The sequence below is a fragment of the Mesoplodon densirostris genome, chromosome 13 (assembly GCF_025265405.1).
Source record: "Mesoplodon densirostris isolate mMesDen1 chromosome 13, mMesDen1 primary haplotype, whole genome shotgun sequence".
NCBI lineage: Eukaryota > Metazoa > Chordata > Mammalia > Artiodactyla > Ziphiidae > Mesoplodon > Mesoplodon densirostris.
The window spans coordinates 14832229-14847728 of NC_082673.1; the positions used below are offsets into that span (position 1 = coordinate 14832229).

The window sequence follows — 15500 nt, forward strand, 5'->3', positions numbered from 1 at the left end:
ATTCTATACCCACTCCAACTATCATTTAAACGTGAAAGAAGAATAAAGACATTTTAATACACTTACGGTTTCAGACAGCTTCTCTTTCCATGAACCCTTCCCTAGGAAGTTATCCAAGGATTTTTTCTGGCAAAATGAGGAGTTAACAAATAAATAACTATACAGACAAAACCTAGTGGATACAATTGAGACCTATGAAAGGAAGTTCCAGGATAGAAGTTATGCAAAAGAGCAACCAATCCAATTGAAGCAAAATTATGGAGAGTTTCAGAAAAAAAGGATTCAAAAAAACAGAAAGTATAATGAGAACTTAAATATATATATATGGACAAGATAAACGCCAGTAGTAGGAGAAAGAACAGGCCTTTGGAACTCAAGGACAAAGACCACAAGAAAGTCGTGGTCCAAATATGATACAATTTTAAGCAGGTTCCCTCCCCCACCCTACTTAGTAGATGACTACTTCTTCTTCCACCCCCTCTATTTTCTGGAGAAAATGAACCAAAGGCTCTGGACTTAAGAGCACCACATGAAAGAGACCTTTGGCAAGACGCTAGGATGATGACAGAGGAATTTGGTAAAAGTTTGCAAAATGAACAGTAGCACCCTAGCCTCTTCCACCCACCACCCTACTCCCAGCTCTAGAATGTCAGCAGCTAGGCTTTCAACCCTGAACCCATCGCAACACAGTCCAAGCCAGGAGATAGGAGCATCCTTCTCTTGAGGAACTGAAGCACCTCAAAGGTAAGACCTCAGGTTCTGACACTGAGCACCCCAATGAAAATGCCAGCTGTCCCCCTATAATTACCCTACAGTGAGATCCACTAAATGACAAGCCATCATGAGATATAAAATAGTTTATAAAGAATAAGAAAAGTAGAGAATCAATGAAGGAGAGATAGGAGACAAACACTGTGGAGAGAAAAGAACAACAATTACATTTTTAAAAAAATTTAAAATGGAAACAAAAGACATGGTCTCCAGACATTAAAATTTCATCAAGTGCTCAGAGGGAAAAAAAAAAGTGTACTGTGGTGAAATTTGGGAATACTGGGAATAAATGGAAACTCCCAGGAATGAAAAGTAGGGCACATACAAAGGACTGGGAAAAAGAAAGGCCAGAATCCCCACAAGAGCATTAGAAATTAGACAAAAATGGAGTGAAAACTTTAAATTTTTTAGTGAAAATGATTCATCCAGTCCAAAGTTCTTAACCCAGCCAATTTGGCAATCAAACGTAATTGTTAAAAATAAATAAATAAATAAGGTAACAGCCTTGACAGCCTTCCTGTAGCTACTGGAGGATGTGCTCTAACAAAATGGGGGAGGAAGCCAAAAAAGAGCCATCCACAGAACCCAGAAAATGAAGGATCAGTACAGAGAGAGGCAAGTGAGATTCCTGGGGCAACAGCGGAGCAGCAGGCCCAGAGGGCTCCCATACAGACGACTCCAAGGGGTGGGGAAATGGAATCCTGAGTTCATCGGATGGGTGAAAAGTCATATTGAGATTTCTTGAGCCCTTAGAGGATATGGGAAGGCAGAAGCAGACTCAAAGAAAACAAAGGAAATGAAAACGAGGCAGTGAGTTAATTCCAGGAAAATCACTGCTGTACAAAGGAGGAAATCTAATCACGATACAGTACGTGTGCCTCAGCTGCTAACAATACTGTCATAACCATACCATGAAAATATCAGAAAAGGATTTGAGCATAACTTGTGAAGCAAATGCTAGACTTCTCATTGACTAAGACAGGAAGTCATAAATAATGTCTTCATTTGGTTAATTTATACAGTATGCTTTAAAAATATAGAGGTAAATACCAGAAGAGATAGCTAAAAAGAATTTTAAGTTATTGCCCCTGGGAAGCAGGGTCAGGAGACTGCTGGTTTTTTCTTACTAACTTTTAATATTCTATTTATGTTTTCCAATTGTAGTAAAAATAATTTGATAGAAATTGTTCTTAATGGATTAGTGATGACTAATAACAATAGCTAACTATCACTGAGCACTTACTGTGTGCCAGGAGAGCTGAGAGCTTTACACATGTTTCTTGTGTAATCCTTGCCTGTGATCTTTAGGTCAATAGACTAAATGTTTGGGTCCATGAAAAATTCACATGTTGAAAGCTAAACCCAAACGTGATGGTATTTGGGGTTTGGGGCCTCTGGGAGGTGACTGGGTCATGAAGGTGAAGCCTTTATGAATGGGATTAGTGCCCTTACAGAAAGGATCCTAGGGAGATGCCTCACCCCCACCATGTGAGGACACAGCCAGAGACAGCCAGAGACAGGTCCTCACAAGACACCAAATCGGCTAGCACCTTGATCTTGGACGTCCCAGACTCCGGAATTGTAAGAAATAAACTTCTGTTGTTTCTAAGCCATCTAGCCTATGGTGTTTGCTTACAGCAGCCTGAACGGATTTATATACTGATACGTGTCAGCCATACCTCAATTTTGCCCTCTGTAAAATCAGAATAATAATAGTACCTACCTGACTAGGCCTGTTATGAGGATTAATGAGTTAATATACATAAAGCATTTAGAAGAATGCTTGGCATGCAGTAGTGTTAATACAAGGGTTAGCTACGCTTTGAACATCATCATCATTATTATTGTGACAGAAAGTTTCCAACCCAGATTGTTACATAAAAAAAAAAAAAAAAAAAAAGCTCAGAAAAGAAGGTATAGGGACTTCCCTGGTTGTGCGGTGGTTAAGAATCCACCTGCCATTGCAGGGGACACGGGTTTGAGCCCTGGTCCGGGAAGATCCCACATGTCGCGGAGCAGCTAAGCCCGCGAGCCACAACTACTGAAGCCCGCGTGCCTAGAGCCTGTGCTCCGCAACAAGAGAAGCCACCGCAATGAGAAAACCATGCACCGCAACAAAGTAACCCCCGCTCACCGCAACTAGAGAAAGCCCGCGCACAGCAACGAAGACCCAACACAGCCATAAATAAATAAATAAATAAATAAAAGAATGTATAGAATGCTACCTTTTGGACATAAAACAGAAAACACTGAAAATACACATTCATAGTTTCTTGTATAAGGAACATCCTTGGAAGGGTACACAAGAGATGAATTAAAGTGGTTCCCTGGTTTGTCTTTGGGGAGAAGTGGGGTGGAGGCCTTGGGGCACACTGTATTTTCATTGAACTTTGTTTTGAAACTGTGTGAACGTATTACCTATTCAAAACATTACATTTAAAAAAAAGAACAGTTTTCATTAAGCCAACTAGCATTTCCTCCTCACGTACTGTAACCCAAATGCAATGGGAGACGTTGCGAGGGTCGAAAGGGACACAGACAACGGAGAGATGGAGGCCTCTGCCCAAGAGGGTGCAGCTCTACCAGGACAGAAACGCAGGCGTAGTGAGCCCCCCATGGAGGGAGGGGCGCAAGCCGAACCCTGGGATCCACACACCGCAGAGCTTCACACTTCAATCATGACCAGGATGAGATGAGACGCCTCTTCCAAGATACTTACCCTGTCGTATACGGGATGTTTATGCCACCTAGATTGATACTTTCACATCCAACAATGAACAGGGTTGAAAAGCACAGTAAAGACACACCACTGCAGATCATCGCTAGTTTTGCAGATTCCCTTGCACCAAGTTTCAATTTTTTTATGATGTAGCCTCCAAGGACAATCCCAACACCGGCACTGGGGACAATGATGACGCCTGGAGAGGAGAAGGGAAGGACAGGATTAATCTGAAGTCATGTATACTATTATTTATTGTCTAATTATTCTGTTTCTACTTACTTATTAGTACTAAGGGAAAGAATTTTAAAAACACTATAATCAATAAATCTTTAATGTTTGTGATTTTATAGTATAGCTTATTTTCAACACATACAGCCAACAAAGGACTCATATCCAGAATGTGCAAAAACTTTCAAAGCCAGAAAATAAAGACAAGCAACCCATTAGAGAGTGAGCAAAACTTAAATGGGCCTTCACTAAGGAGGAAATTCAGCTGACCCGTTAACTCATAAAGGTGCTCAGCCTCCTTACTAAGAGAGAAACACAAATTAAAGCCACAAGGAAATACTACTCCATGTCAACCATGTCAGTAAAAATGGAAAAGTCTGACAATACCACATATTGGCAAAGATACAGAGCAATGGGCACCCTCTACAAGGCTGGTGGGATGCAAATTGTGACAGACACTTTGAAAGACCGTTTAGCATTATCTGGTAGAGTTGAAGATATATACACCCTGTGACAGGCAATTCCATTCCTGGATCTATACCCTGAAGAAACTCATGTACATGGGGACCAAAAGAAGTGTACAAGATATCTGAAGCACCATAATAGCCCCAAACTGGAAATAAACCAAACATCCATTCATAGATACATTACATGCAGTAAATTCATGTAATGAAATGCTGCTATACAATAATAAAAATTAGGACACATAATCACATACAAACACAATGTTGAATAAAGGAAGTAAAACACAACAGAAAACATGATCTGACTGTATAAAGTTCAAAAACAGGTAAAACTAAATGATGTGTTTAGAAATGAATATATAGGTAGTGCAACTATGAAGAAAAGCCAGGAAGTAAAAATTGCCATAAAAGCCAAGATAGTAGGGGGATGGGTGGAATCTGGAAAGGATACAGGGGGCTCCTGGAGGACTGAAAATAGTCCTTCTCATGACCTGGGAGTAGTTACACAAGTGTTCACTTTATGATTATTCATTATCCCTAAGTTTTTTTTTTGAAGTCTAGTTGATTTACAATGTTGTGTTAGTTTCAGGTGTACAGCAAAGTGATTCACTTATATATATATGTATATATATTCTTTTTCATATTCTCTTCCATTTTTGTTTATTACAGGATTTTTAATATAGTTCCCTGTGCTATACAATAGGACATTGTTGTTTATCTACTTTATATATAGTAGTGTTTATATGTTGATCCCAAATTCCTAATTTATCCCTTCCCCACCCTTTCCCCTTTGGTAACCATATGTTTCTTTTCTATGTCTGTAAGTCTGTTTCTATTTTGTACATAAGTTCATTTGTGTTATGTATATATACACACACACACATATATATATATTTTGGCCGTGCCACGTGGCATGTGGGGTCTTAGTTCCCTGACCAGCAATCGAACCCATGCTCCCTGCAATGAGAGTGCAGAGTCCTAACCACTGGACCACAGTGAATTTCCTGTATCATATTTTAGATTCTACATATAAGTGATCTAAGTTTTGATTAATGCACTTCTGTGTGCATTATATTTCACAGTAAAAAAAAAAAGCTAAAAAATTAGTCATATCGCCTGCCCCACAAATCTTACAATCTAAAAGAGAAATAAACAAAACACATTAGAGTATAATAAGATAATTATACAAAGGGCAGGGAGAATACAGGCAAAGAAGTACCTGAGTCTTCCCTGGGAGAAATCAGGGAGGACATCACAGAAGTGGCAGTATTTGAGCTGACATTCGACAGATGAGACAGAATCTGTCCAATGTGCCAGCACAGAGAAAATATCCTGCACAAAGGAAATATATGTAAAGGGGCAAAAGATAACGGAATTGAGGACTCAGAGGAGTCCAAGCTATGGGAGTGTGGAATGCAAGCTCCTGGGGCATGGCGGGACATGGGCAAGAGATGTAAAGTGAGAGAGACCATGAAGGATCACGGAGAGGATCTTGGGTTGTACCTCTGGGCAACAGGAGGCCACCAAGGAATTTGGAGCCAGGGTCAGAGAGGATAGGAGGTGTGTGTGACAAAGATTATTGCTGGCGGTGAGATGCAGTCAACACTAGAATCAGAGACATGGCTGGGAGAGCACTGCAAAGGTCCAGGTGAGTCACAGTCAGGCTCCACACCGACAGCACAGCCAACAAGCTGAGGAGGGGACGGGGACACCTGGAAGGTGGCAGGGGTCCAGAAAATGAGGAGGAAAGGACCGGGGGAGAGCAGCTCTCGAACCCCACGGTAGACACACCACATGTGAAGGGCCACGGGGGACAATCAAGGAGATATGCCTCACACAGTGGTCCCTGCCCCACGAGCCCAGGAAGAGCTGGTCTGGGACCTTCATAACAGGTGGCAGAATTCATAGCATAGAAGGGATGTTCCAACAAGACTGAGCAAAGTCAGAAGAGCTGAGGAAGATGAAGCCTGAAAGGAGATCCTGGTAAGAGCAATTTTAAGGGTGTTGTGAAGGTGGAAGCCAGTCCGTGCGCCACAACTACCGAGCCTGCACTCTAGAGCCCGTGCTCCGCAACAAGAGAAGCCACCGCAATGAGAAGCCCGCACACCGCATGGAAGAGTAGCCCCTGCTCGCCACAACTAGAGAAAGCCAGTGCGCAGCAACAATGACCCAATGCAGCCATAAAAGTAATAATAAATAAAATAAAAAAATTTTTTTAAGAAAAGCATTAAAAAAAATCTTACTGTATGTTATATGGCAAATTTTTAAAAAAATTTTTAATAAAATAAAATAAAATACTACTCATAATTGTCCAACATAAACCTGTATGTGTTCTTCAATATATAAACCTTTGCCTGATATTTAGCTACTATGTCCTCTCAAACACATAAACCTCTGTTAGCTTTTGAGCTACTGTGTGTATATATCTGAATCTAAAGAAGTCATCACTGCATAAGTATTGACCAGAGGACCCTGCTTCGTTCATAAAAGGTCTGAGCACATCTTACTGCTTTCCAGTAGGAAATCTTTTATCTACTTACTTATCCAAGCAGATTGACATGTTAATTCTCCTACTTCCTTTCTTTCCCTTATTTCAAGCATGATCCCCTAGCATTCAATGCTGAAGTTTTTGCTCTAGGTCACAATATTGCTTACCCTTACAGAGTGTGGCTGGATGGAGTCAAAAGGTCTTTATGAAAAATGATATTTGGTGAATTACCAAATATTAAAGCTACTGATGAAATTTTTCCTCTTCACTCCAATTTTTGTCGATATGCAGACATTATCTATTTTGCACATAGACACATAAAATATGCCTAAGCCTAAGGCATCATTTGGAACACGGGAAAACCTTGAACTGGAAGACAGGAGGACAAACTCAGGTGACCCACTCATCAGGAATGTCTCAGGTTCAGGGAACTGCAATCGTGCTGCTGTTGCTATTGCGAAGAATCACAACCTGCTTTCGCAGGACCCAGTGCTTGCCCCCATCATAAGACCTGCCACCATCTACTGGGTTTACTTCTCTCTTTCCTGCTAGACTGGAAGGTTCCTGTGCATGGTAGGGACTATATCTTTTTTATCTTCATAGCTTTCTAGCACTTACCAAGGCCTGGTGAATGTATGGATGAATAATTTTGTTGTTTAGAACTTATTACAGGGCTTTCCTGGTGGCGCAGTGTTTGAGAGTCTGCCTGCCGATGCAGGGGACACGGGTTCGTGCCCCGGTCTGAGAGGATCCCGCATGCTGCGGAGCGGCTGGGCCCGTGAGCCATGGCCGCTGGGCCTGCGTGTCCGGAGCCTGTGCTCCACGACGGGAGAGGCCACAACAGTGAGAGGCCCGTGTACCCACCCCCAAAAAAAGAATTTATTACATAAAATCCTCAAATGACATTCATTTTTGTTTTCAATTATTCCTTGAAATAAGCCATATATTGTTTTATAAATAGGAGATCTAAGATCTCATTTGGAGTTAAAATAACTTGCTAAAATCAGTTTAAAACTGGCACGCACGAAATATCTAGCCTGACGCCTTAAAAATCTCACTGTTATCAAAATTGACTTGGGCGTTATTAGCAAAAGCTTAACTGCCAAGCCACCACAGGTGACAAAGCGTGGAATGTCAGTAGCCCTCTGATACCCTCTTTTCTATGGTGAGATCACAATGGTGCAGACTGTCCTACTGTGGTGAATTAAGTTACTATAGACAGATCCTCAGAATCCTAGATGTCCTCATGCTCTTTTCTCTAAATTCTCTGACCCTTTCTGTGTATTCCACATCCAAAGTTTTCTTTAGGTAAGTTGAAAAGTAAATGGTTTGCAAACCTAAGACTATGAATCAGTACAGACTATCATTGTCAGCCATTATGGCTTCCAGGTTCTGCCGTTGTCTCTGGGGAAGGCAGCCGGGACGGAAGGGGAGGAGAAAGCGGGGTGAGCGCCTAGAAAAGAAGGAAGTACAATTCGTTCTCATGCCCATTCTCTCTCTCTCTCTCTCTTTCCCTCCCTCCCACCTTTCTCTTTCTGTACACATACACACACACACACACACACACTGATGTTAGCTATATGCCAGAAACTGTGATAACTGCTGTATGGATAGTATCTCATCTAATTCTCAAAATTGTATGCATTTTGAATTGCTCTGAAATCAGAATGTGTCTGACAATCAATAGGATCTCTACCTTGTGTCATTGTCTAATTAGAAGCATTTTTCTTTCATAGTAACCCAAAATCATGGGGCATCTTACAATGAATGGTGTCTTAGGTTGGAAAGAATACAGAAGTTTCTTTCCACATCTCAGGTGAGGAAACATCTAGTGAGTGATAGAGCAGGGGAATAAACTCAAATTTATTTAACCTTTCCAAATACTATGTTTCTAATCTTATGATACAAAATAAATGTTTTCCTATCACCCAAGCCTAAACATTTTACCCCTTTAAGCTTCCACTCTCCCTTGCAAATATTTTCTTACAGGAAATAAATAACAATTATTGTCATAGGGGAATAGAAGAAGAGAATATTTTTCAAGTTCGAACCTTGAAGCCAGCAAATTTTAAATGGTCTGAGAATACACAGCACAGTAAGTATACATTTTCACAAACTGCTCATAAATCCACAAAGTATCACAAAATCACAATATTTCATATTTCTCTTTCTCTTTCATATATCTCACTATCACCCTTGTAAAAAAATCTCAGAAATCCCTTCACCAACTATGAACGAGGTCCATCATTAGAATTAATTTATAGTGCCATTTTTTTTTTTTTTTTTTTGTGGGCCTCTCACTGTTGTGGCCTCTCCCGTTGCGGGGCACAGGCTCCGGACGCGCAGGCTCAACGGCCAGGGCTCACGGGCCCAGCCGCTCCGCGGCACGCGGGATCCTCCCAGACCGGGGCACGAACCCGCGTCCCCTGCATCGGCAGGCAGACTCTCAACCACTGCGCCACCAGGGAAGCCCTATAGTGCCATTTTTATAATTCGGTGACTGTTTTAAGACAGAGACCAGACTATTTCTTTTGATCCATAATATTTCATAGCATAACATCAAGTCAAATTGTAAAGGATGCCCTGTTCGCTTGGAATTAGGTGGGGCAGCCCGTGTATGTTGACCTGAACAGCATGTGTCACTCAAAGCTACTGGGCACCTGGAGAGAAGCCTATAGGTTGAGTGGCAGGATTTATAGGGGTTCTTTTTTTAATTTTTTTTTTTTTTGGCCATGCCACGTGGCATGTGGGATCTTAGTTCCCAGACCAGGGATCGAACCCACGGCCCCTGCAGTGGAAGCACGGCGTCCTAACCAATGGACTGTCAGGGAGGTCCCAATATCAGGGTTCTTTCAGCAGTTCTCCTGAGGCAGATAGGCTGCTGCAGACCGCCTGTCTACCTCTACCACTTCAGAGGACACAGCGCCAGAAGCAGACCTCTCCGGCCACAGCTTCCTCTGTTGAGGACCCCGTGATGAACACAGTGAGGCTCAGGTGGGACCCCCTGCAGCTCAGCAACAGAGCCTGCTCTGAAACATCTCGCATGACCTTGCTGAAATGATTAATAAAGGCTTTCCAAGGAATTACACATCTCTGAAAACCTAACCTCCATCACTTCAGCCTGGAGACATCAAAATCAAGCTCACACTGAACCTCCAGCAGGGTAAATGGGTCTCATTCAACCACAGTAACACTCTCTGCAACTCTGCCAACACAGGGAAATGCCGTGCAGCACGAGAGAAATATGAGAACCCCAGTCTCAGGGATTCAAGGTCTTGGGAGCACTGAGGGAAAGGGAATAAAAAGGTACATTCAACAGAGAAAACAAGCCCACTTTTCATTTCAGGGTTCTGCAAAGCTCTGGCTGAAATAATACATAAAATCAAATGCCAAGCTGGGTCGTGAAAGGGATTCAAAAATCAAATCAAATGAATATTTCATCCTGTATGGCTTAAAAACCTAAAAGAGCTTTCTGCATCCAGGCAATAAAACCACAAAGGGCAAAAATAACTTGAAATGATGAAATGCAAAATATCAAAGTGTTTACTTCTGTTTTTCACTGGCTCTGGGAAACTTAAGGTGAAACAGCAAAAGCTTTAAACAAATGATTGCAAGAGAAGGGGGGGATTTTGTAGAGACAATTTTACAGAAGACGAAAGGATCTTATTAACCTTTTCAGTTATCTAAAGAAGCCTCAAAGGAAGACCTTAGTGTTAAGTTACTAGACTCAGTTTCCGTTCAGAGAAGCAAAGCCTACAGATGTGGTCCAGTGCCAAAGACAAAACCCTCTTTGGAGGCCCTATGGGGGAGATCCATTTTCCCTCAGCACTTTTCAACATCTCCCCTTTCCATTGTTGTCCAAATCCAGCAGCTCTTGAGCCTTCCCATCGAGAGAGTTGATGGTCATTATGCCCAAGAATAGCTGAGCTACAAAACCTGGCAAAGCTATCCTTCCCCTGGGACAAGTAAGCAGATTTTTCTTTCTTTTTTTTCTTTTTTTTTTCTTTTTGGCTGAGTTGGGTCTTCGTTGCTGCACGCGGGCTTTCTCTAGTTGTGGCGCGCGGGAGCTACTCTTGGTTGCGGTGCGCAGGCTTCTCATTGCGGTGGCTTCTCTTGTTGCGGAGCACAGGCTCTAGAGTGCAGGCTCAGTAGTTGTAGCACGCGGGCTCAGTAGTTGTGGCGCACGCGCTTAGTTGCTCCACGGCATATGGGATCTTCCCGGACCAGGGATCGAACCCTTGTCCCCTGCATTGGCAGGCAGATTCTTTTTTTTTTTTTTTTTTTTTGCGGTACGCTGGCCTCTCATTGCTGTGGCCTCTCCCGTTGCGGAGCACAGGCTCTGGACGTGCAGGCTCAGAGGCCATGGCTCACGGGCCCAGCCGCTCCGCGGCATGTGGGATCTTCCCGGACCGGGGCACAAACCCGTGTCCCCTGCATCGGCAGGCAGACTCTCAACCATTGTGCCACCAGGGAAGCCCCAGGCAGATTCTTAACCTCTGCGCCACCAGGGAAATCCAAGCAGATTTTTCAAACTCTATTTATCAAAAAAAAAAAAAAAAAAAATTTGAGACAAACTTCTACACACCTAACCATACTTGTTAGAGTGCTTTTGCCCCACTATGGCCAAGCGAAAACTTGACTCATTAAAAGCCATGTTAATTCTGCCAAATGAATAAGGAGGACCAGAGCGGCCATTTAATAAAGATCGTCAACTCACTAAATGCTCTGTTTATTCTTTCTTTCTTTTTTTTTATTGACAGCTTCGTTGAGCTATAAGTCACATACCATACAATTCACCTACTTAAATAAGTGCACCATTCAATGTTTTTTAGTATATTTACAGAGATAAGCAACCATCAGCACAATCAGTTTCAGAATATTTTCATGACCCTAGAAAGGAACCCTGTACCCATTAGCTATCAAGCTCCTTTCTTCCTATGCCCCTTCCTCAGCCCTAGACAACCACTAATTTACTTTCAGTCTCTACAGATTTGCCAATTCTAGATGTTTCATATAAATGGAGTCGTAAAATATGTCTGGCTTCTATCACTTAGCATAATGTTTTCAACACTCATCCACACTGTGGCACGTGTCAGTACTTCATCCCTATTTATGGCCAAACAATAATCCATTGTACTAACAGACTACATTTGACTTATCCATTCATCAGTTGATGGATATTTGAGTTGTTTCTATTTTTGGCTATTAGAATAATGTTGCTATGAACATTCATGTACAAGTTTTTATGTGGACATATGTTTTCATTTCTCTTGGACATATGCCTAGAGATGGAATTTCTGGATCATCTAGTAATTCTATGCTTGAGGAAATGCCAAGCTGCTTTCCAATACAGCTGCATCATTTGACGCTCCTACTGCCAGTGTGTGAGGTTCCAATTGCTCCACATCTTCACCAGCATTTGTTATTTCCACAAATAATATTTGATTACAGACATCCAAGCGGGTGTAAAGTGGTATCTCATTATGATTTTGATTTGTATTTCCCTGATAACTAATAAGATTGAGCATCTCTTCATGTGGCCATTTGTACATCTTCTTTGGAGAAATATCAATTCAGATCCTTTGCCCATTCTTTTTATTTTTTATTTTTTATTTTTTATTTTTTTTGAGATACGCGGGCTTCTCACTGCTGTGGCCTCTCCTGTTGCAGAGCACAGGCTCCGGATGCGCAGGCTCAGCAGCCATGGCTCACGGGCCCAGCCACTCTGTGGCATGTGGGATCCTCCCGGACCGGGGCACGAACCCGTGTCCCCTGCATCGGCAGGCGGACCGTCAACCACTGCGCCACCAGGCAAGCCCCTAATCTTGCATCTTGCAATCTCACTAAACTCATTTACTAGGTCTAATAATTTTTTAGTGCACTCCTTAGGATTTTCTTTATCAAGGTTGCGTAAATCTATGAATAGAGATAGTTTTACATCTTTCTTTCCAATCTGGATGTCTTTTATTTCGTTCTCTTGCCCTACTTTCCTGTCTAGAATCGCCAGTGCAATGATGAATAGAAGTGCCAAGAGCAGACATCCTTGTCTTGTTCCTGATCCTAAGAGGAAAGCATCCATTCTTTCATCACTAAGTATGATGTGGATTTCTTGTAGATGCCCTTTATTGCATTGTTTTTAAACCTCCAATCATTTAAATAGTAGTCGAGCTAAAATTCATTTTTGTGTTATTTACAAATATGTTAGGTATAACTTTCAGAAAGCTCATAAAAATATATAATTTTTAAAACATATATTTAATTTAACAGAAAACATTTACTGAGTAGCTACTATGTCTTGGCTCTGTTCCAGACTCTGAAGGTACTTAGTGAATAAAGCTGACAAAAAACCCTGCCCTCACTGAGTTTACAATCTACTGTGGGGAAAAGAGACAATAAACAATAAACCAATAACTGTAAGCAAACTGTATTGAATGTTAGAAGGTAACAAAGCACCGCAGAGAAAAATGTTCAGCCTAGCAAGGAAAATCAGGAGTTCTGGAAGAGGAGTTGCATTTTTAAGTGGGGCACACTAGGTAGGGGCTCATTGACAAGGGACCATCTGAGCAAAAACTTGGAGGAAAGGAAGTACAGCATGCATAGAAAATAAATGATCCCCCAATTACACACTGTTTTCATCTATCCACTAAAATAAGTTTACTGAGAGCCAAGATTATTAAAGGTCAGAACATTTTATAACTAGAGAAAATTCAACAATTAAACTCACTTGCTTGCTGAATGAGATAGCTTAAGGCAGAAAAACTAAGAACTTTGGACAAAGCAGGGACAGTTGAGATGGAAATGTTAACCAGTTCGCTATACAGCCTGCAATTTTAAAATAAAGATGTTTTGTTTCAAATGACATGCATAATTCCACAGGTAAAGAAATCCACAAAATAAGTTTTATGAATGGAAACATAATCTAGTAATCTAATGGTCTGAGTATCTTTGGAGAACACCAAACCTACTGTTTATGAGAACTTAGGTTTCAGAAATCCATTAATTAATCACTTTATAAAAATAGCCATTGGGGGGCTTCCCTGGTGGCGCAGTGGTTGAGAGTCCGCTTGCTGATGCAGGGGACACGGGTTTGTGCCCCGGTCCGGGAGGATCCCACATGCCGCGGAGCGGCTGGGCCCATGAGCCATGGCCGCTGAGCCTGGGCATCCAGAGCCTGTGCTCCACAACGGGAGAGGCCACAGCATTGAGAGGCCCGCATATCGCAAAAAAAAATAATAAATAAATAGCCATTGGGTTGAAAGCAATAGAAAAGAAACAGATGACATGGTTCTTGTGTGCCTTCCTAATGCAATAACAAGCCCCATCAACCGATGCGTCTCGAAATCTCTCAGCAAAATAGTCTCTTTCCCTCATTGTTCAGACCTTATCTACTCTTAGTGTTGAAGAATAAAATCACACATTTTCAAATAAAACTTCTCTTTGGAAAGCAACAATAGATCTTCAAAAGCTAAAAGAATAAGAAAATGCAATAAAGATTTTAAATTTCACCCCAAATGATCAAGTGAACCAGCAAATGAAAAAAAAATACAGTGTAGCAACAATCAATGCAATGTACCTTCCGACTAATAGCCACTGGCTCCTCTCCCAGTATCATGGTCACTGGCTCACTTTCAAGCCCAGATATTACACTAGGGGGCGCTCCACCAGGTTCAAAGGTAGCCCTGTACCTTTTCACATTTTTCTTTTCACCAAAATGAAGGATATGCAAGGCACATGCCAAATGCAGTGGTTTTTTACTCAAAGCTGGAGAGGAGTAGCTGACATCTCAAACAACTGGGTTGGAACTGAAAGCAACCATTAAAGACGGGGAAGTGGACGGAACAAAAAAAAGAAGGCAATTTAACAGATGCGACTCAAGTTTCAGCCTGTTAGAGCAGGAAAGAACGCTGTGTTTTAGTATTTACTAGCATGTGTTTTAGAGCAGCGGTCCCCAACCTTTCTGGCACCAGGGACCAGTTTCGTGGAAGACAATTTTTCCACAGATGAGGGGTGGTGAAGGGATGTTTTCAGGACAGTTCAAGTGCATTACATTTATTGTGCACTTTATTTCTATTATTATTACATTGTAACATATAATGAAATAATTGTACAACTCACCATAATGCTGACAGGAGGCGGAGCTCAGGCGGTAATGCAAGCGATGGGGAGCGGCTGTAAGTACAGATGAAACTATGCTCGCTCGCCCGCGGCTCACCTCCTACTGTGCGGCCCGGTTCCTAACAGGTCACAGACTGGTACCGGTCCGTGGTCTGGGAGTTGGGGACCCCTGTTTTAGAGATTACTAACATTTTCACAGTTATTCCCACATAATATAAAATTAATTGTTTGGGGGTTTTATTTGTCTGTTATCATAGAACCACAGAATTTGGGAGTTTACTCCAGAGATGACTACCTATCCCCTGATGACGACCCTTCTTTCTTGAAGGTTATGACCCTAAGATGGGCTGGGAGCACATACCATTGGGCAAAATTCTACCGGGCAGATATTTTATATTAACACAAAATTTCTACTGACACCTTATTCCGAGATTCTTGGGACTCTGATCTAAAAACAAATAAAGACTTATCTACTATTAACTGTCAGCTCTAAAATTGCACCTGATGCTTTTACAATACTTGAGGCAACTGTAACTTTGTTTCCTTAATTATCTTAAACATGCTCCCTAAAAATCTTCAATTAATGTGTAGAATGCTTTGTCCAGCAAAGTTAATGCCAATGACTCTGTTCAAATAAATAAAAGTACAAATTGATAGTTTGCTGATATATATACTATATATATATATGTGTATATATATATATATATCTTGT

General features: G+C 41.6%; 1 protein-coding gene across 1 annotated transcript in view; it reads right to left on the minus strand.

Annotated features, from left to right (window-relative positions):
• Positions 1-15500, minus strand: part of SLCO5A1 (solute carrier organic anion transporter family member 5A1) — a 122418-nt gene that overhangs the window by 22613 nt on the left and 84305 nt on the right. Inside the window, exon 6 of the mRNA XM_060115790.1 lies at positions 3491-3689. Within this exon, the coding sequence (XP_059971773.1) occupies positions 3491-3689 (199 nt within the window). The remainder of the gene's footprint in view (positions 1-3490; positions 3690-15500) is intronic.